Source organism: Musca vetustissima, unplaced genomic scaffold, assembly GCF_032173495.1.
Source record: "Musca vetustissima isolate MV318-11 ecotype Yass unplaced genomic scaffold, APGP_CSIRO_Mvet_v1 utg9679, whole genome shotgun sequence".
NCBI classification, from domain to species: Eukaryota; Metazoa; Arthropoda; class Insecta; order Diptera; family Muscidae; genus Musca; species Musca vetustissima.
Window position 1 is genome coordinate 291,145 of NW_026880787.1, and position 23,531 is coordinate 314,675.

The following is a 23,531-nucleotide window of genomic DNA, read 5'->3' on the forward strand; positions in this document are numbered from 1 at the left end:
GATCACTTGTATTCATTTTACTATGTTCATGGTAGCACATTTACCACGAATATGATAGCAAAACAAAATGCGTACCAATATTCATGTTGCTATAAAGCATACAATTCTAACACTCCTCTTCAACATGGATATTGTACATAGAAAAATAATAAGCTATTTCATTTTCAATAAGTTCATAAAATACATATGTTTAACTTTCGCCAAGTTCTTTGTAAAAATGTCTGCAACCATATTCTCGGTTGGACAGTATTCCAATTTAATTTCCTTTTGCTTGAATAAATCTCGGATGTGATTATATTTAATGTTTATGTGTTTTGTTCGGTTGTGGTAAACGGGGTTTGTGTTCCCGGTAGTACAAAATGAAAAAATTCGCTGTTGCAAACATAAATTTACTGTGAAAAAAATTCATTTCGGGGGGGGCCCGGGCCCCCCGGCCCCCCCCCCCTGCGTACGTCCCTGCTGTCGTGGATTGTTTCTTCGATTCCCACGATATTACGGATCCACCAAGATAAAACACAAATCCGGAGTAAGATTTCCTATCCGTATTACAGCCACCCCAATCTGCATCCGCATATCCTATAAGCTTTCCGTTACCAGTTCCAAATTTCAATTTAACATCATGCGTTCCTTTCAAATATCTTAAAATCTGCTTCGCTGCTTTAAAATGCTCTACATGAGGATCTGAGTTCCTTTGTGACAACTTGGAAACGGAATGAAGTATATCTGGGCGCGATGTTACAGCTAGGTATATAAGCGCCCCTTTAAGCGACTGGTATCGTGTTTCATTTACTCTTTCACAGTTTCCATTACATGCCGTTTGAAATCCAGGTGACAACGACAATGATGTCGTCTTACAGTCCATCATTCCATACTCTTCTAGTAGTTCGCTTATGTACATGCCTTGATTAATTTCAATCTCACCAGTTTTACCTTCTCGGCTTACTTCAATTCCCAACAAATGTTCCAATAATCCTTTATCCGTTATTTCAAATTCCTTTCCAATCATTGATTAAATCCGCAATATTTCCATTTCATCTTTACAAGCAATAATTAGGTCGTCAGCGTATACAGCAATCAGAATCAACGTGTCCTTTCTTTTCATCATATATAAACACTGTTCATTTTCACATCTTTTGAATCCAATATGGCACCGGCTTGCTTTAGACTATATAACGATTTTTGTAGGCTTAGCACTTTATTTGGATTACATTCATCAATAAACCCTTCTGGTTGTTGCATATACACTTCATCTGTTAGTTCTGCGTTAAGATATGCCGTCACCACGTCAATTTGATGTAGATACATCTTGTGTTGCACTGCCAACGCCAACAAATCGTAGCATACCTCACAACAGGTGAAAATATTTCCTTATAGTTGACCATATACCTTTGACTGCAACCTTTAGCAACAAGCCTTGCCTTATGACGAATAACTTCTCCTTTCTGATTCCTTTTTAATGCGTATACCCATTTACATTTAATGGCTTTCTGGCCAATAGGTAGATCTTGTAATACCCACGTATTCTTTTCTTTTAACGACTTCATCTCTTTCTCCATTGCTTCTCTCCATAGATGACATAACTTGATGGATAATGCCTCTTCATAACTTTGCGGTATACTCTCCTCCACCACATTATTCAGCGAGTTTGGCACTCTCCTTGCACGCCCAGGTCTTCTGCTTCCAATAATTCGTGGCCTTCCAGGACCGCGTCTAGGTGTAACAACCTCTGACGATTGCTCCTCTTCAATCGGCGTAAACCCTCGCAATTCTTCCGTATCATAAAAACTATCGTCATCTGATGGGTTGTCTCCAGTTTCATCATTCATTGTGTTCTCACCTTCCATTTCTTGCAGATTTTCGCCGCTTCCATTATCATCCGAATATTCTTCTGAATTCTCTCTTATGTTCTCTGTTGGTTTCTTATTGTTCTCACAATTCTCGAAGGAAACGAATTCTTTGTCTTCAGCATTAAATCCACCGCCAGGTTTTTTACTTTCATCGAATATGACATCACGTCGTTCCACAACTTTTTGCGTTCTGCTGTCATACAATCTATACGCCTTTGCCAATAAAGAGTAACCCACCATAATAAGGCTAGAACCTTTCCCTTCAAACTTGCATTTTCTATTTTTATTTAACGCCACAGCCTGACATCCGAATACTTTAAGGTGGTTAACTTTGGGTTTTCGAACACTCCATACCTCATATGGTGTCATCCCATCCAATGTCCTTGTCGGGCAGCGATCTCTTATATAAACTGCCGTTGCAACAGCTTCTGCCCACAAGCTTTTATTCAAACCAGATCGATTAATAAGCACCTTGCCATTTCCACTATCGTTCGATTTGCGCGTTCTGCTATGCCATTTTGTTGGGGAGTATAACGGACTGTTAGCTGGTGTATGATTCCATTTTCTTCTAGACTTATCATCGATAAACGTGACAAAATATTTCGAACCACCAAGGGATTCCACATCAATCGGCCCGCACACGTCCGAATATATCAAGTCCAGCGCTTCCATACATTTCCACTCATCGTGTTTTGGAAACGGTTTTGCATGAATTTTTCCAACCATGCATGTCTTACAGGGATCTACAGCCAACGAATCATTCAATTTCATACCACTCACCATGTCTTTTTCTGAGAGATCTTTCAAACTTTGGTAATTGAGATGACCATATCTCTGGTGCCATAATTTAATATCAGCGTCTGCTGCACACAATTCTTCTTTAGATTCCATGGCTTCAAATACAAACAAATTGGTCTCTTTCTTGGCTTTCAGCACAACTTTTCCTCCGTCCTTCACAACTGCCCCTTTACCATCAAATTTTACTATGCAGCCATTTTCAATTAATTTAGATATTGATAAAAAATTGCCATTCAATTCCGGAGCATACAAAACATCTTTGAACCGTATCTTAAATCCATTTACATAAACTGTCACCATTCCTCTTCCTTCGGCCGTAATTGATTTCTTATCTGCCATCATAATTATTTCTTCACACTTCTCAAATGTGGTGAAAAACTTACGGTTTGAGCTCATATGGCACGTGGCTCCACTGTCAATTATCCACTTGCAATTTAAATCAGCTTCTATTTTTTCTGCCAACGCAACCATAGAGTATGATTTATGATCTCCACTTATCATTCTGCATTTATTCGCGTAGTGCCCTTTCTTACCACACGTGAAACATTTGCCATCATTTTCTCTTCTGTACTTCGGCTACTTACCATCGTCTCTTTTAGCTTTGCTTGCCATCGCCCCAAACGCCTGTTGGCTTGTTGTAGCTTCGTCACTTTTAACTTGATTTCTTCGCTCATACTCTTCCAAAAGCTTTACCATTAAAGCGGACAAATCTGGAAACTTGTCTCTTGTTTCAATTGCGACGACGACGTTTTCGTATTCTTTTTCCAAACTTGAAAGAAGTATGATAACTAGCAGCTCCTCTTGAATTTCGATACCAACGTCCATCAGCTTCTCTGTTATTTCGGTGAAATCATACAAGTAATCGGCCATGCTCTTATATTCCGCAAAATGCAGGTTTAGCAGCTTTTTGTACAGAGTCACCTCCTGTAAGGGTCCTTTGGGCTTATAGACATCTTTCATTTTTTCCCACTCTTCTTTGGAGGTCTTACAGTTTTTTCGTAATTTAATTGTGATGTCTTCAGACTCAATGTAATGGTTGCCAAAGCCTTCTCGTCATCAGACTCCCATTCTAAAATCTTTTCTGCTGTCCAGGTTGGATCCTTGTCACATTGACCACTTACGTATTTCCAACACCCGCTATGGATCAGCACACTTCTCATATGGACACTCCATGTCTCATAATTCTTCTCGTCCAATTTCTCAATTTGGTACAACGACGAACTCATTTTGCTGGATAAATTTAATGCCACCCGTTATTGAAGATTAGCCACTTTCTTCGAACGCTCTGGGCCCATAACCTAATGGAAATATGCTATAGAGTTGTCGTCTTGTCCAGAAAAGTTGAAACACGATGAGTTTTTCTTAAGTAGAAATTCAGTTTACTTTATTCTTCAAGAGTTAACACGAGAAAAAATGAACGGTATTTATAGTGTTATCAATATTTCCCAAATACGAATACTTGCATACAGCTTATAACCAGTGATGATCACTTGTATTCATTTTACTATGTTCGTGGTAGCACATTTACCACGAATATGATAACAAAACAAAATGCGTACCAATATTCATGTTGCTATAAAGCGTACAATTCTAACAGAATGTACTATATCTCCCGAATGAAAGGATGTAGTGACGTAAAAATTTGCTTATATCCTATTTAGGTTAGTTGCATTCAAAATTCGGGGCTAAAAGGGTTAAATAATTTGAACTGCATGCACAAATTTGTACACCTCTTTGTTATTAACCCTTTGTGGTCCAATGTTGCCCACAGGCAACAAAATGTTTTAGAACTTATATTTAATATGTAGCTAGTAGATATATATTTTTTAGATTTCATACGTCAAGACCTGATTATGGACAACACATATCAAAACAAAATTCTTAAAAATGGTAATTTTTGGTAAAGTTTGAGCTTTTTAATATAGAGAAGAGGGCAAAATTTTGTTTGGTACTGGTTTGTGTATACAGTCCAAAATATTTAAATAGCTTCATATTCGAATTGTACAATTTATGTTATCAGAATTATTATCAGAAATATTTGATTCTTGTAAAAAAAAATATAGGGAATATATTAAAATGATTTTTCCATCGATTTAGCATTTGGTTTTCTTGATATTGGACTTCTATTTTTCAGAAAGAATATTCTTATCTCCCAAATTCAAGGATGTAGCGATGTCATATTTTAGTCAATTTATTTAGGATAGTTGTCAGATTTATTTAGGATAGTTGCATTAAATCTGTGAACAGAAAAGTGATCTATGATTACGGAAAAAATTCGAGGCACAAAGAGTTAAAGAAATATTGAAAGCATATCTTGAGCTAAATGTAATTTTTTGATTTTTCTTTTGATATGTGTCCTCCATTATCATATTTTTACATATGTAATCCAAAAAATATATACTTACTTACTTGCTGTGTATTAAATTAAAGCTCTAAAGTTTTTTGTTGTCTGTGGGCAAAAAAAACACATCATCAAATCACTTAATTTAATTTTAATTTAATTTCTAATTTAATTTCTATAGTTCGTGATGGTGATACCGTGAAACACTATCGTATCAGACAGCTGGACGAAGGTGGTTTCTTCATAGCAAGGCGCACAACATTCAGGTATGTCTTAAAAAAAACACTATAAGTGGTGTACATTTTTTCTAACAAATAATTCAATGTTATATTTAATTATTTTACAGAACACTTCAAGAATTGGTTGAACACTATTCCAAGGATTCGGACGGTCTGTGCGTTAATTTATGCAAGCCGTGTGTACAGGTAAGGCCACATCAATTTCTTACCCACCGAATCCAAGTCACAAATGTGTTTCCCCACCCCCATCATTTGTCTATTCTTTATCATTAAAAATGATTCGGCTTTAAATAAATTTTGAATGTGTTAATTTTTTTTCTGAACAAATTGAGAATGTTTTTGTCTCCGAATTCCAAACAAAATGAAAAATAGTCGCATACACATTTGTTTGCACCTCTCATTTTTATTAACTTCTTATTAACAAAATAATTATTGTTGTTATTACTATTGTTATAAAACTAAAACAACAACTAAACCAATAACTACACAAACTATAACAAAAGACCAGTCAATTTGCGGGTATCTTTGAGGTAGGATTGATTGTAATATATGTATTTTTGTCTCCACATTGTTGTTGTAAATTCTAATTTCTTGTTTCGCCAGTCAGTCTACAATTCACCAAATGCATACCAAGTATCGCTGTCATCTACCATGCGCCATAGTCGTTTGCAAATATCATATGTTTATTTTCATAAATATGTCATCCTGCCATCCTGTATTATTAAAGCCAGTTCCCAATCCTTTGTTAAATACTCTAATATTAATTGCGTTTTCATAGATCAATATGTTTCACACTACTCTTGTTTTCATTTCTTCGTTAGAATCTCGTTAATAATGGTAAATTAATTTTATGGAGTATGAAAGGTATATTAATTGAAGGGTATTTTAATTTTACCACTCCGTTTGTAACACATCGAAATAATCATTTCCAACCGTATGAAGTATATATACTCTTGATCAGGGTAAAATTCTAAAACGATCTAACAATGCCCGTCTGTTGTAATCACGATATCTTTCGAAGGAATTGAGATAGGATGCTGAAATTTAGCATATTCAGACGAAATCGCTTGTAACGACGTTAAGTGAATTTTATCGTTATAAGCGATATACATATATTTGGTTGTGATATATAAATAATAAAATAAATTTAATTTTTGTAGTTTGTACGTGTCAATACGTAGAGGGAATGGAAAATATACATATTACATAGAACAATGTAATAGTACGTTTACATTAAACCGGATTTCGTTAACCGAGTGGGTTTCAATTGTCAATTCCTTTGCATATATGTCAAATAAATCCTCATAATGTAGGTTAATAAAACATAACACTATCTGCAAACATGCTTTGTGTTCGGTATTTTGTGAGAAATATTTTTGTTTGTAGCTTTTGTCGTTCAAATTTATAAGAAAAATCGAATATTTTGCAAAATAGGTCGTTACAACATATATGTCTTTACAATGCGATATTCTTTTGTGTGGGTTATAAAGGGCAGAAGTTCGGGACTATTGGATTTTTTCGTTATAGTCAATATATCGTTATAAACGCTTTCCACTGTAGTTGTATTTTGTTTGCGAGCAGGTTAAATTCCAAGACAATATCAATCCACGTTTCGGCATAGCTCCATATAACGGTATCCACAATTTTACGTTTTCAGGGGTTTAGATACGATTGCTGTATTTTGGGTTGTAATTAGGTACCAAATCCTCCTACCGGAAATTATCAATATTGGACCATTTTTTCCGAGAGACCCCATGTAACGGTTACCTAAATATAACCCCTTTTTATATGTATATAGTTAACTGATTTGTCTCATGTGTTGGGATTTCCCAAAGTAAGAAATTCATACTACCTTCAGGTATCGAGATATAAAACTAAAAGTCAGGCTCGAAAATGTGGTATATCGGCCACATTTAGGCATTGCCCCTATATAATTAAACTTTCCTATTTACGAGATACGAAACTAAAAATGTACGTTCGAAAATTAGCTATATCGATCTACATTTAGGTATCGCCTCCCATGTAATTATACATCCTGATTTCCGATATTTTCTACCGGAGATAATCAATGTAGGTCGACCTTAAGATGTATGTTCATAAAAAGTTGCCATCTAATTTGAAGTATTTGAAGATTTTAGACCCATGTTACTCATATATTAAATATGTATATGTTTTAAAGGATGGGGTATTTGTAGTAATTTATTTTATTTCTCTGTAATTTCAAACCGCACAATCCGTAGTTTTGAAGAAACACTTAAAGAATGTCAATTGACTTAAACAACGTTTGATACCTGCAACTAGTATAATTTATAGTTCCTAATAGATGATAGAATACCTTCGGATACACTGATATGATTCCGAACGTATATAACTTCATTCTAATTTTCTTATCGTATGAATTTCTTGATTCACCCATTCGTACATAAATTTGTATCATCAAATGATAATATGATCGTATTACCAATTGTCGTGTTTTGCATTTCATTACTTTTAAAATGTCCGCTAATCATTTCTAAATAATATAACATATCGCTATCTTTTAAAAAGCACATAATTTGAAAACCCCCACTTTCTTTTTTAATAGATACACGCAATATTTGTCGTAATGAGTTCAATCAAATTTTTATAAGTAATAAATATAATGTAATTCATTTTTCGTTTTCCTGTATAGATTGAGAAACCAGTCACCGAGGGATTGTCACATCGTACTCGTGATCAGTGGGAAATTGATAGAACTTCACTGAAATTCGTACGAAAATTAGGTTCCGGTCAATTTGGTGAAGTATGGGAAGGTCTATGGAACAATACCACTTCGGTGGCCATAAAAACACTTAAATCAGGTAAGTTTAATCGCCGTACATGCTGTTTATGTTTCTAACCGATTACATTCTGCTTCTAGGCACAATGGACCCAAAAGACTTTTTGGCTGAAGCTCAAATCATGAAGAAACTCCGGCACAACAAACTCATACAATTGTATGCTGTGTGTACAGTTGAGGAGCCCATTTACATTATAACTGAACTTATGAAGCATGGTTCTCTGTTGGAGTACTTGCAAGGTAAGTGACAGCTAAATGTCAGTTTGTCTGTTCTTGCAGTTACTTTCGCCATCACCGACATGTGTAAATTCAATTCGCAACCTATCATTTGGGAAAAAGGTCATTGCAATAACTTAATTGGCTATATAATTCAAAGTCTAGTGGAAACAATACCAATAAATATCGAACAAAATATCGTTACATTTATTGCGCTCTAGTGACATAATGTACAAATCACGTGTTGTATGTATGATAATATCCACCTTGGAAAAGGGGAATTAATCATGTTTGAACCATTTCATCACATTCCATTGTCATTGTAAAATGTAGTCAGTTTTATTTCATTTCTTCAGCCATTGCAGGTAAAGGACGCAGTCTTAAGATGCCTGTATTAATAGACATGGCGGCCCAGATTGCTGCTGGCATGGCTTACTTGGAGTCCCAGAACTATATTCACAGAGATTTGGCGGCCAGAAATGTTTTAGTAGGTGATAACAACATAGTCAAAATTGCTGATTTTGGTTTGGCAAGGTATGCCTTATATATATATATATATATCCACAATGGATTTCATAAACATCTCATTGATTTTCAGACTTATAAAAGAAGATGAATATGAAGCTCGTGTCGGTGCCAGATTCCCCATTAAATGGACAGCTCCGGAAGCGGCAAACTATTCGAAATTCTCTATTAAGTCAGATGTATGGAGCTTTGGTATATTGTTAACAGAATTGGTCACATACGGTCGCATACCTTATCCAGGTTGGTATTGTACAGTGTACTAATATAGGCATACTATAAATCACTTACAGTGACAAAAAATACTATATCTACTAAAAGTGAATAAAAACACTTCGGAAATAAAAGAAGTATTTTTAGATGAGTAGTTAATGAGGGAAACTAATATTTTGTGTCCTTCTTTACATTTTGCGACCAGGAATGACAAATGCCGAAGTGTTGACACAAGTTGAACACGGATATCGCATGCCACAACCGCCAAACTGCGATCAAAGACTCTATGAGATAATGTTGGAATGCTGGCACAAGGACCCAATGAGACGACCAACCTTCGAAACTCTCCAGTGGAAACTGGAAGATTTCTACACATCAGATCAGAGTGACTACAAAGAAGCCCAAGCTTACTGATAAATGCTTAATGCCGCTTCCAAACAATCAAACAAATCACGGACCACAGCCACGTCAATAACTACAGCGACAACAACAACAGTATCATCACCAACGTACACTTTGTCGAAAGACCGCCACTAACGAGACTTTGTTGTATAACAAACACGATTGTGAGGATATTATTTCTGTACTCCTCTATTCTTCCGTGGATAGTAAGCTTTGGCACGTAACTGATAACCCTCCAGGGGGTTTATTTATTAATTTTTCACAACTGTAATTCCGAAATTTAGACTTCGTTATGGACAGACAGACTGCAGTATGGAGCAGAGTAATGGAAAGATAATAGTATTAGTAACAATACAATAACAACAATTTCTATAGAGCGAGTGATGCCTCTATTGGCATGTATGTGGATGCATTATATATATAAATAGAATATTTAATAAACAAGAAAAGAAAAAAACAAATACGTACATAAATAGGGACGTATTTCCACAACTCGAAGGAAATGCGTTTAACGAAGTAATTTTTTCGTTTGTTCGCAAAACAAACAAAAAATAACACACACAATAACGATTTTGTATCACAGATCAAAAGTGTTATATATAATTACAAATAATAAAGAATTTTTTATTAATATTATCGTATTATAAATTGAACTCAATTATGTATTTAAGAATACACCCCATTTCTGATATGTTTGATTTAGTTGAATACGGCTTTATAAACAACATATTTTATTTTATTAAATTTAATAATAACTTATTGTTTCTTGTTTCTATATAAACTAATTTAATATTTATAGATGCTCTTACACCACACAAATAATAATTTGTATTCACGAATACATACTTTCGTCAGTCCCATTTCCAATGCATACATTAATATTTTCTGAACAATTTGTAGAAATCAACAAGCATGCACCCATATACAACGCATACAAACATTCAAATACATAATCTATTCATATATACAACAACAAAGCAACACCAATAACTTTCGTTTTTTAGCGAATGATGTTCTTTTATACTTAGAATTTTATTTAAATTAAAAAACACTGATTTTGATACAAATAAAAACAAATAAAATAACATAAATATACACGTATATATTAATATCTATTAAACTAAACAAAAAAGAAACAATTTATTAACTAATGCTAATCTACTGTTTGTATTATTTTATACATTTATAATTATACTTATTATTACAAATATTTTTAAACTAAGTTTATACCCATTTTACACTGTTGTATGTAAAACAATGACAACTTCCCTAATGCATTTCTCATTTTAAACTGTAAATCAAATGTAATGCTTTTTCTATATACAAATCTTAAATATGCATATACATATATTAAAAACCTTCAATTAATTTTGTTTTTGTTTTGACACGATACAATATTGTATCGTTTTTCACCCGCCCTTTTCATTGTGTAGACAAACGGTTAAATAAAACAAAATCATCGTAAACATCCCACAATTTACAATCAAAACAACAACAACAACCAATTACATACAATACGATAAATAAAATAATTGATGTAACTTTATTTTTCTGCATATAAGACATTCAAACATACACATTGTGCATTAACGGATGGATGGCCTGTTCCATTTAATGACTATCCATTAAGGGCAAAACATGCAGAATAAAAATATAAAATTTTAATTTTGAAAATAATTATATTATTGAAATAACTATAAATAAGATTAGTAGAGACATACATAAATATAAAAATATTAATATGATTAATAATATGATAATTGATAATACTTATTATTTTTCGTTTCGAAGATTAAAGCAAAATTAATAAATACAAATAAAAAACAAAAACATTTCTTTACAAAAAATGTATTGCTTTCATTTTTAAATACAACATAGAAAATAGTAAGCAACGGAAACATCTAAATGTGATATGAAGGCAATTTCCAACTGGTCATTGAATATGACAATATCAGCCTTATTCTGGATATTTATTGGGAGATATCTCGCATGTAAAAAAATTTTCGCTTTCACATTCTCGCCTTATTCTGAATGCACAGCAGGGATGGTCCGTATGACGAATTTTTAGGGTTTCGACTGTCAAAAAGGTGTAAACGTCGAAAACGTCATATACCTGTCTAAAATGTAATAAATGTAGAAAATTCGAATATTATTACCATATACCGTTATTTTCAAGAATATATATTATTTTTACATATTTCTGTCTATTCCTTACTAGAACTAATACAAAATTCTAAACCTTTTGGAGAAAAAATTTTTGAAATTTGATATGGATTTCAGTAAAGCATACGTAATTTCCAAATTCATTAATGGAAATAGGTATTTTGTCAAAAACCTAATGGTTATGGGTGGGTTTCCGACGTTTCTGACGTATGTATTATACGTCGAAAATTTATGTCATTTACGTCACTGTTTCTGACGGGTCATCTCTGATGCACAGGGAGACGCAAAAAATGCGAGATGCGGATTCGAATTTTCGAAAATGGTGGTTGGAAAAAGATTTGTGTTGCCATATTGTAATTTATGTTGTAATGTGTGTTGCAATATTGTAATTTAAGTTGCAATGTGTGTTGCCCCATAGTAATTTAATTTTGCAATATTTTTTAATATTTTATTTATTGATTTTTTTTTTTTTTTTTTTTTTGTTAAAAATGTTTACTTTTTATTGTTATTTAAACTTTATAACTATACAAATGTGGAATATCAATAATCCGCTGTATAAATGCTTTGTAATTAAAAGAAAATAAATTAAAGTTTAAAAATATGGCATATGAAACAGCTGTTCATTGATTTGATGCAATTTGGTGCAACAACTACAAGAGATTACAAATAAAATAACATTTTTTATGATAGCAAAAACACAACGAATAATGGGAAGAAATCTACGATTGAATTAATTCACAGTTTATTATTTCACTACATAATTGTGCGTCTTTTTATTTAATTATGATTTGTTACTTCTTTATTTCTCCCTTCAAATCATGCACACGATATATATATGTATATTGTGTAGCTATATATATGTATATTGTGTAGCTTTATTTTTGTTCTTTCATGATTTTTCACTGTTAAGCGGCTCATCAGACAATGGCATTTTATTTGTTGTTTTCCAGTTAAAAATTTGCTTACTATCATTGTGTAAATATGTTTATTAAAAATATTTAATACTTATATTTTTGTGGTCAGCTCCCTTTGAATTTATTAGCGAAAAATTTCGCACAAAATTTCATCTCATTCTCCTACTCCCTGTAAGCCAGAATACCTAATTTTTCCCCAAAGCGGATTTTTTCGCTTTCGAACTTCATTCAGAATAAGGCGAAAGAGAGAATGCGAAAAAATTCACAAGAAAATGTTGTTCAGAATAAGTCGAAGGGGAAGAACGAGTAAATTCACGTGGAATTGACATCCAGAATAAGGCTATATGTTTAGTCAAATTTTCTAAAATTATGCTGAGGGACCCTACCGTATGACGAATAAAATATTTCTTATAATTTAGTAAAGGTGAGCGACTCATAGAACTGTGTAAAACATTTTAGCTGGTCATTTGTGGCTCCATAATCCCGTACAGGAGATAAATAATTATTGACATCACCGAGTGTAATACTCGCAACCAAATAGATCACATGTGTTATTAGAAAATGGAAACTCTCGTTAGAACTTCAGAAACAAAAGAAGAACTGTAGACCTATTCTGTAATCAAAATCAAATTGAAATACTCAAAAAGGAAAAATAAATATTACATCAGGCGATAACACTACGTCTACAACAGCTTAAATACACAGCAAGAAACATTCTACCCATCCACGACAATACGCGAAAAGTTAAATGAGGTCCTCTTTTTAGGGGACAACATATTTTTTGATTGTTTCTATTTATCTGTCATATATTTGTATAATCTGTCATCTTTATTTTATTTTTTCTGTCAAGTTGTATAGAAAATTTCTATTATTTTCTCCAATGCAAATATTAATATTGTGCAGCTAATTGTTTTGTGATAAGAAACAATAATAACCAACCAACTATATATTACTTTAATTAACAACTATCATTTATTGATTACAAAATGTCATTAATGGAATGCATAAAAACGACGCTGATATTTGTGCTGGTGTCTGAGTGTGCTGTTAGCACCAATGAATACATGAAGAGGGAACACTCATTGGTTCCACCATTCCAGGGAGTTGGCGTGAATCTTGCCAATTGGGACTTTCTTGGTCACACAGTGATGACAAGCAATTACATTCGGCTCACGCCGGATCTACAATCGAAGAGCGGTGCCCTATGGAACTATTCGCCATGTTTAACAAAAAAATGGGAAGTTCATGTAACATTTAAGGTCCATGGCAAGGGTACTGAACGTTTTGGTAATGGCTTCGCTATTTGGTATACCAAGGAACGTATGCAACCGGGACCGGTTTTTGGTAGTAAAGATCATTTTTCCGGCTTGGCGGTTATTTTGGATACCTACAGTAATCACAATGACACATATAATCATCAACATCCCTATTTGAGCGCCATGGTAAACAACGGCACTATTAGCTACAATCATGATCGTGATGGTACTCACACCCAATTGGCTGGATGTGAGGTTCACTTCCGTAATTTTAATTTCGATACACATGTGGCGATATGTTACGAAAACGATATTCTATCGGTATCAACTGATCTGGAAAATCGCAATGAATGGAAAAATTGTTTTGTTGTAAATAATGTTGAATTGCCCACGCGTTATTTCTTTGGTCTATCGGCAACAACAGGTGATATGTCCGACAATCATGATATTTTGAGTTTCAAAGTTTACGATTTGGAAACGCCTGATGATATCATTCCCAGTGCCCATATACATTGTCATTTATACAGAAAAACTCCATATCATTTGAAATTATTATTAATATGTTTATTCTTCTTGGGTATTTTTTATAAAAATTAGGTAATTAAGTATTTTGTTTTCTGTTTAGATTTTTCGTCTAAAAAATATTTTTTCGTATAAAAAAATATTTTTATTAAATTACGCATATACCTATATATATTTAATTAGACTATAATAACAACTGTGAAAAAAATGTCATGCCGTGCCTGTACTATTGACCTGTACTATATGAGCTCTAAGCACGTTTACATTACAAGTATGTAATTACATTGAAAACATTAAGATTTTGAGTTTCGTGACAATGTTGGTCGCTTACAGAAGTTTTAAAGTGTAATCATATTTTAACATATCACCAAGTAACGAAGGAAACATTGTCCGTAGTCCAAGAACAGAGAAAAATAGGACGACATTTGGAACATAATTTCCCATAAGGGGAACTTACGTTGTAGCTGAACCACAATATCAAAAATGACGACTTGAAATACTTTAACAACTGGAGAGGATAACTCTGCTCAACACCATGTAAAATTCTAGTAACCATACAGAAAGTAAAGGAATCCCAAAGTAGAAAACGTTCTGAGAAATGAACAAGCTTATTTAGATCATACAGAAGCTGTGTGTCGTAATAGAACAATCTATAATATGCCGCAGGGACAAATTATGTCAGTCGATATCGACTGAGTTTTTATTGAACAATAAATTTCGATCATACCCACTGTATGACACCATCCGATGGGAATTGTTCAGGAAAAGGAGGAAGTAGTTCAAATTCAAAATTTGGAGTAGTTCAAATTCAATTCATTATTATATGTATATTTTTTTGAAATTGTGATACAATTTAATTAGATCAGTGGGTCGATTCACTATCAAAATTAAACAATTCTCAAATCGATAAAATATTATAGAATTAAAAAAACAATATTTTTATTCTATAACAGTTTTTAACAACAATTGTTTAAAATGTTGTTAATAAACAACACTAAAAATATTCTTCAATATCTACAAATATTCTTCAATATTGAACATGCCTTGTTTTGTTCAAAATTTGTTTGTATTTTGTTTTCAAAATGTTCAAAATAAAAAGCTTTTTGAAAGTTTATCGACAATTTGTCTACATTTTTACAGAATAACATTTTCGTTACTGCAAACGATTTTATGTGTAGACAAAATTGTCGAATGTCGGATCGTTATAAGTTATTGAATCGACCTACAGAATACAATTCATAATTATATATAACAATTTTTTTGAAGTGGATTAACATCCATCCCATTCCTACTGGAGTAGTCATAATCCAATTATTAGTAATCAACATTTTTTTTTTTTTTTTTTTTTGTAATTTGTTCGGCATAATATTTTTTAGTAGTCCAATATCCCTCCCTTTTACTTTTAATTTTCACTTGAAATTTTTTAGGGACATTCTTGAATTAGAGTAGATTCGAATTAAATCATAAACATTTTTGACCCCGAGAATGGGGTGGGGGGGGTCCCCCTAAGCCATTTTGGTATGAATTATGGTATGAATTTACGGAAATTTATAATATTTTTTGTATGTAATAAAATACATTATTTATGTTTGAAATGATTGTTGGAATGCAAAAAAAATGTTTAACGAAAGAAAGGATTCACTTAAAAAAAAACATTGAACTGAGAAGGAAAAAAGTAAAAAATAATACGTAATTAAATACGAAAGCAACAATTTTCTATCAGATAAACATAGTTTAGGAAAAACTCTGCTGTAGCACTTTAACCACCTACATATACATACGGGAAATTACAAAATTCCTTTAAAATTTGAACATTTTTTTTTTTGCGAGCACATTCATGATTTTTGGTACATAGGTTAAGGAAAATATGCTGATTCAAAATCTGTTCGCGTTCACAAATTCGGATGCTGCGCACAAAAGTTATAGCGGGTTTAAATCTTGTATTTCAAATATAAATTAAATTCTATTTGTCGTAAATCGCGAATTTCTTGACATATGGTTAAACACATTTGTTTCCTTGGCATACTAGTTAAATGATATTAAAATACGGTTTAATAGTCGCGAAAAACAAATAAAAGCATGAAAATATCTGAAAATCTAATCTTCTACAACACGTGACGATCTTCTACAACACGTGATGACACGTTACAGTATATAAAAATTATGAATATTAAAAAGCGTACAGTTCGCGTATTAGTTGAAATCAGTTGATGCGCATGCGGTTTTCGTATAAACCGAATCAATCTCTTCCAATAATTATGCATTTTTCGAGGTTTCATTAAGCGGCCAAAGTGTGCCGCTCGATGCACCTTACTATGCAAAAACCCTAAAATGACTAAAAATAGCGCAACGTGCATACGATTTTTATGCGCATCCGATTTCAGTAATCTCCTAATAAAATACACAAAAGGACACCTATTTTAAAAGGATCGGTTAAGAACCGCAGATGTGCCTCCACAATCGATTTTGGGTAAAATACGCATATTATTCGCGTATCGATATATTTTTGACCTATTTACACACAGATTCGATAATATGATAACACAAGAATGAATGTATGTGAAATCAATTCGAAGATAAACGCGATTATATTCGCGAATTTGTCAATATAAGCTTTTCCAAGGTACCTATATTCGCCGTTTTATTGGGCGGAATTGAACATGTATGGGCTCATTAGATCCGACAGGTAAAAATCACGCGGGGTTCCAAGGAATCTGAATGGACTTTCTTAAGACTCCAAAAATATGTTTTTCATAAAAATTTACGCACCAAATTTTCGTCTTTGGAACCCAATTGCAAAGAAGCTACGGTGAGCACATTCATGAGATATACACTAAACGAAGCAAAATCACGAGTTCTACAATCCTATAATTAGTTTAGTCCGTTACCTGGATGCGCGTCCTAATTATAAGAAAAATTAGAAAACATCGAAAATCCGGCTTCAAAATGTCAGCATCCATTTTGGGTGGATTATATCGAAAAATCATACATTAGAATCATATTGCCCATGGCGTATTCTGCAACTTAGGCACTGATCACATGTGTGTGCGTTGTGTAGTTTAGCCACAAATCAGAAAGGAACACAAAAAACTCGTTGGCTTCAACACATTTTCGCCCATTTTTTAACATTACCACCATCACAGCTTCCACGCAACTTATTATTTATTACCAATATTTTTAAATGTTGACAAGAACACATCATTTTATAGAAATGAATTTAAATTATATGCAATATGTTCATATTTCGCGAGTTATAACTTTGCAAACCACAGTTTCAAGGAATTTAAAAGATTTTTGTAATTTCCCATATATGTATATTGAAGCCATGTATAACGTGCTTTAACCAAATGCAACACCTTGGATCAAAAATTCTCTTTTCCAAATTCGATAACTTTTATTCGGCCGGACAGAAGTTTTTATACTCTCTACCACGAGGAAGACATTCAAAACACCTGAAACCGCTCATATCAAATAAAAACTAATTCGGTTAGAAACCCTCTACCACGAGGAAGACATTCCAAATACCTGAAACCGCTCATATCAAATAAGAACTAATTCCCCGAAACTTGAAAGGTTTCGTTATATGGGGATGCCCTAAAAATAGTTATTACGAAAATTTGCCACCCAATTAAAACAAAAAATATCAAATTAATTATTGGGTTATTTTGTACAAAGTAAAAGTCTTAAATGCTAAAATGACACGTGTTTTACAAAGTAATTGTATTGAACTATGAAAACAATACTAAAAATCCTTATAAACAAAAACACTGAATAATTTGTCAAGTAATAAATAATTATCTAAATGTAGCTTTCAATAAATACAATACTTCTATAACTACTTGTCTTTGTTGATTTTAGATATCAATCTTTCGACACCTTTATGGATGCGAAGTATCAGCAAAAATCCGATAATAATCGCTGGTAGTGAGACAAATGTTGCAATACTCTCATATATAAAGCGAGGAGCAAATATTTTCCAAACCATTAGATGTCGACAGTGAATAGTACACGCTAACATAGCACAGAATATCTGGAAGAATAAGAAATATTATATATTATTATATAAACACACACTATGTACATCGTTGTCAGATAATGAACGATGAATGTTATTTACCTTAGTACCCTGCAAAATATACAACTGAATGGCGACCTTAAAAAGAGTTGCAATGAATACGTTCTCGTTTTCGAACAAAACCAACTCGCCACGTGTCATATCGAATCCAACACATTCGTTTGAAATTTCACTCAAGGAACGATCATATGTTGAGGATGTTGATTTCGCAGTGTTATTGCCTTCCACCTTTCTTTCTCGATTCGCATTTGTTTTTATTAAAGTAGGGAACAAAGCGAAAATCGAAAATGTTTCTGTGGACAGTAATACATACATACTGGAGAACAAAATATGTCCACAGAACGTATTGAGAATAACTAGTATTCCAGATATGAAGTGTGACTGTCCTATATTTGTTGAACGACCAACGAATGCCGCTCGCCAGTCAATCTGCGAAAGTGTTGTCTGATGTGATGTGGCAAAGAAGCAGAAATGTCCCAATAGAAACCATCCAACTATGGCAGTAAATGTTGGCTGCAGGCAAGTTTCTAAATATGAATACATATATATGTAATATAAATATTATTCATTGATTGCAATATCTTACCAAAGTTAACAGCCGTTCTATAACGCAGGATTGCATGTAAGGACAATATTATAGCTGCCACGGCTATGCACACAACGATTCCAGAACAGGATTTAGGCTCCAGAAGGATAACTAGGACCATAGTAAGAAATGTTCCAAACGATATGAGTACGGAAGAATATATCGTAGCTAGGCCATAAACAACTGGTATATCACTACGTCGTTCTGCATCATCTCCTTGATACATACTTTTCATTTTCTTAAATATTTCGGGAATAATGCTATCGGTATTACGCACAGAAATGCTTGATTTATTTTTCTGTGGCAAGACGAAGACCATTAATGGAGAAATGGTAACAACAATAATTTGAATAACCAACAATGCGTATACTACCAAGGCCATCATATCGATGTGGGTCCGATCGATATTTTTAATAGCGCTATTGGAAAGCAGTATGTGTCCGCCAGCACATATACTAGCTACCGTGGGTCCATAGCGAGCCATTAATATATTCGCTGACATGCCGGTTAAATTACCACAAGATCGCAAATAAATCCGACTAAGTGTAGTGTACAATACGACAATTACAATGGAAAGAATATACGATTTGGCACTCGATGGCCTTTTTAAAGAAAAACCTCCAGCGGACGAGTTGTTAGTAAAATCCATGCAGTTACCTTGTTCTTCTCGACATCGGAAGAATGTGGTCGCAAACCGTATTAACGACACTGCCAAAATGCTGGCCAAAAGCAGCTTAAAGGCAGTTGACTTTAAAAATTGATGTGGCTTGAATTTTGTTTTGAAGTCAACACGTATACTCTTTTGCAGCAATTCGTATGCCATCAGTATAATCACACATACAAGCAAGTAGGATAGGACGTGGCCCTCATTGACGACAAAACTATTTGAATAGCAGATTGACATCAGTATGATTAGGACCGCGCGCGTCGGCATATTCACAAATCTTTTTACTTTAGACCAACTGAGGGCAATGATATACCAATTCTGGACCATATGAAATACAAGAATCAACGAACTTATCACATTCGTGAAGAATATTATAGCGTGTTCCTCAGTTTTGAAGGAAAAATTCTTATAGTAACGATATCCAAAAACACCAGCGGCAATATTTAACAAATACGTGTAACCCAACTCTTTGGCTGTGAAAATATTCGATAATTTTCCTGCAGGCGTATTGGTTATCAGTATGAAAGAGAAGAACACCGAAAAGAATGTCACTAAAAGCCCTTGAGACATTTGTGTTGCATCGAATTTGACCCACAACTCGCGGCAGGTACTGAGAATTTGTCTAAGATGCACATTTAGATCTCCAATAAATGATTTAAAAGCAGCTTCATTGTATATTGATTTGACGCGATGTGTCAGCAGTATAAATTCGGTGTCCATGCGATCCATTTCTTCCACGTTAAAACTGCGTTTATTTTCAACGGCATAATTGTAGAAGTAAGTGTAGATTTGCTGCGCATTTTGCCATACGTGTAAAATCAGACTCTGCAATTTGGTCATGTGGGGTACAGCGACATCAGGAACAATATTAAAATTTATTAAACCCAAATTTGAATACGGTATTGGTATGCCCAGTATTGTTGCGAGTGTTGGTACAAGATCAATCTAAAACAACAATAAAAAATATTCAGTTTCAAACTTTATGCCTTTTTACCACTCAAGTAATGTTTTTATTTATTTTTGTTTCGAGATGAGCTACATTATCGAAGTTGCAATGAAACGGAAAGCCAGAGAGATACTAGCAAAAAATATATTAGCTCAACATATCAGAAATACTGGTAATACAAATGATAGGAGTTCTGAAGAGGCAGGAATCAGGTCAAACGGAATGTGGTATAAAATGGATGTATTAAGGATTTTATATTTTCATGAAAAAAGGAAACCTATCGGGCTGTTCTGGCATTCACAGCAGCAACAACAGAAGTGGATATATAAGGAAGCCGCATCGGGTCTATAATATGGTCTATCGCCATGGTCATGGTCACGGTATGTGAGTTTATTAATCTTTACACCTCAAGACTAAACTGTTTTTCAACTTCTTACTTTTTTTGTAGTACATTTCAGTGTTAAAAAACAATTGAGAGCCTCCAATTTTTATCTTTTGGGATAAATGCCACAAACGTGCGGTCATACACGCGATATTGACATAAATAATAATAAAGATTTTTGACATAAATAAGAAATATCAAGCATTATTATTGCCCTTTTAAATTTGGTCTTACGCGACATTTTTTCAGTATCTGCATTTATATTAGTATTTATGTTAATAACAAGAAGAAACATTGACAAATTTTTTTTTTATACGTTTTTCCGTATCTTTGCTTATCTAAGCATAATTAAGACAACAAAACTCTGCCGCTTTGATTGACCTTTTTCCGGAAATACCCATGTAAAAAGCAGCAAAATACGCTGTGTGTGTTCACAATAGACTCAAAAACCGCTGAATAGATCTTATTGAGATTTACACCGTATGTCATGGCTTGTCCTGGTATTCACATAGACTAAATATACTTTAAAAATTCCACGTGAATGTGGATATATAACATCAAAAATTTATAACTCAATTATAAATATTTTTTGAAATTAGTTTGTGTACCCAAATAGGCATTACCCATAAAAATGAGCGTTGTACGATCAGGGGAAAAATGTAACTAGCATACATATAAAATTTAATTAATTACTCATATTTTCTTAATTCAGCGTCCTGTGAGAAACGTTAAACAGAATAAAACTGAATTTAAAACAGATAACGATTTAGAGCAAAACATGATATTGTGGCACAATGACAACTATGAAATACATATCTCAAAACATATCTATGGCGCAGTAATACTTGTCACTTATCTTATCTTAGTCGAGATTACCTGCTGCATAACATCAGTATCAGAACCGTATTCACCATTTAAAAAATTAGTCTTCTTTGTATATGCAAAAAGAAGGGCATTGGTTTCATCATTAGAATCTCCACCATGATCGCCAGATATAGTCATGCCGTGATCACCCATCACAAGTAGGGTTGTATCATCGCTCATCTGGGATACAACGTTTCTAAGAAAGCAAACATGTTTTATAATTCCATTAAATTAAACAAAAACGAAAACATACCTTATAATGTCATTCATTTCTTTAAGTTTACGAGACATTTCCTCGTGAAGGGGTCCATGTTTGTGTCCGCAATGGTCTACGCCCAAAAAATGTGCAATCAACACCTGCCAATCTTCCTTTTGCAATTCCTTTGGTAAATGCTTCTCAATTTTGCGATCAATTGTGTCCAAATCGAATATATCAAAACTTGGATAGGAATAAGAGCGTTTGAAACGATTCGGATATAAATCTGTCCACGTGCTATCGCCCATGAAAACAATTGGCAAGTGACTCTTCACCATCTGATCGATGATGTTGTCCTCATTAATTTCCGGAGAGGCAAAGTTCGACCCAATGTCAACAAATGTTGGTAAACTGCCGGTGGTCAACCCCTTCAAACGTTGCAATGTTGTAGTAGGCGGATCAGCTTTAAAGCGCATAAGACGAGCGTGATGCGGCTCATTATTAATTAAATCGTTCAACACGCCCAATTTATTCTCATATGGTAATGGTTCTGTTACATTCTCCTTGTATACTCCGAAGTCGTATTTAAGGGCATCAATTAACAAAATAATCACTTTTGACTTTTGTGGAAGACATAAATTTGATGATGCATTCACATCTTTGAAAATTTCATCGACAACGGCTTCCGTTAAAAAATATTCCTGAAATCAACATAGTATAGTTCTTAGTTGGGAGCTCTTGGAAAGAATTAATGTAAACAAATAATACTTACGTCATTTGGATCTGTTGACAAATGCCGGCAGCTACTGACGTCCGTCTTTGAGACTCGCGATAGTAGAAAACCACGAGAGAACAAATACACTCCAGATGAAATTAAATAAGCAATCCATGCCAGCATCAAAACATAGCTCAAAGCAAACTTCATATTTTAAGTTTTTTAATTAACGAAATAACGAGAAAATCGGACACCGCCCGCAACCAAATGACACCACCTTCCTAGGGCAAATGCTAGAGTTGGGTAGTTCCGGAACGAACTAGTTCATTGGAACTATTCCGAGAAAGGAACGAACGGAACTAGTTCCAGTTCTTTAATTAATATAATTCCTTTCTCTGATCCAGTTCCTTTTTTGAACTATTTAAAGCAAAGGAACTGTATGGAGCAAAGGAACTATTTGGAGCATAGGAACTATAAAGAGCAAAGGAACTATATGGAGCAAAGGAACTATATATGGAAAAACGAAAAAAAAAAAATAATAAGAGAGAGAGAGAGAGAGATTCAAAAGAACAGTGGGAAGCCTCCCAGACTCCAGCCTTCATAAAATTCGCTTGTTAATCGTCGTTCTGCCAAGACTCAAGCGACGTCGTACGCAAACCTTCGCCAACAAATGGTCTGTTCCAGTACTTTTTATACCCTCCACCATAGTATGGAGGGTATATTAATTTTGTCATTCCGTTTGTAACTCATCGAAATATTCATTTCCGACCCTATAAAGTATATATATTCTTGATCAGGGTAAAATTCTAAGACGATCTAGCCATGTCCGTCCGTCTGTTGTAATCACGC

At 33.7% G+C, this 23,531-nt stretch overlaps 3 protein-coding genes across 4 annotated transcripts in view; 2 read left to right on the forward strand and 1 right to left on the reverse strand.

The window, feature by feature from the left end:
* Positions 1-9,422, forward strand: part of LOC133326622 (tyrosine-protein kinase Src42A) — a 90,115-nt gene extending 80,693 nt beyond the window's left edge. The window contains exons 4-10 of one of the 2 annotated variants that reach the window (XM_061535253.1): positions 5,168-5,252; positions 5,333-5,411; positions 7,897-8,065; positions 8,125-8,283; positions 8,616-8,793; positions 8,858-9,024; positions 9,200-9,422. In XM_061535253.1, the coding sequence (XP_061391237.1) occupies positions 5,168-5,252; positions 5,333-5,411; positions 7,897-8,065; positions 8,125-8,283; positions 8,616-8,793; positions 8,858-9,024; positions 9,200-9,408 (1,046 nt within the window). In that variant the 3' untranslated portion in view covers positions 9,409-9,422. The remainder of the gene's footprint in view (positions 1-5,167; positions 5,253-5,332; positions 5,412-7,896; positions 8,066-8,124; positions 8,284-8,615; positions 8,794-8,857; positions 9,025-9,199) is intronic. The other variant, XM_061535254.1, reaches the window with a different exon arrangement.
* Positions 9,423-13,444: 4,022 nt separating this feature from the next.
* Positions 13,445-14,326, forward strand: LOC133326624 (vesicular integral-membrane protein VIP36-like; the record flags this gene model as incomplete). The annotated part of the gene is made up of 1 exon (XM_061535256.1): positions 13,445-14,326. A coding segment is annotated over one exon (882 nt), but the record flags the coding sequence as incomplete, so codon positions are not given.
* A 3,760-nt stretch (positions 14,327-18,086) lies between these two features.
* LOC133326625 (GPI ethanolamine phosphate transferase 3) lies at positions 18,087-22,892 on the reverse strand. Its single transcript, XM_061535257.1, has 6 exons — positions 22,740-22,892; positions 22,025-22,668; positions 21,784-21,967; positions 18,913-20,524; positions 18,369-18,853; positions 18,087-18,281 (listed from the first exon to the last, which is right to left on the reverse strand). The coding sequence occupies exons 1-6, from the start codon at positions 22,890-22,892 to the stop codon at positions 18,087-18,089; spliced, it is 3,273 nt and encodes a 1,090-aa protein (XP_061391241.1).
* Between the last annotated feature and the right edge of the window lie 639 nt (positions 22,893-23,531).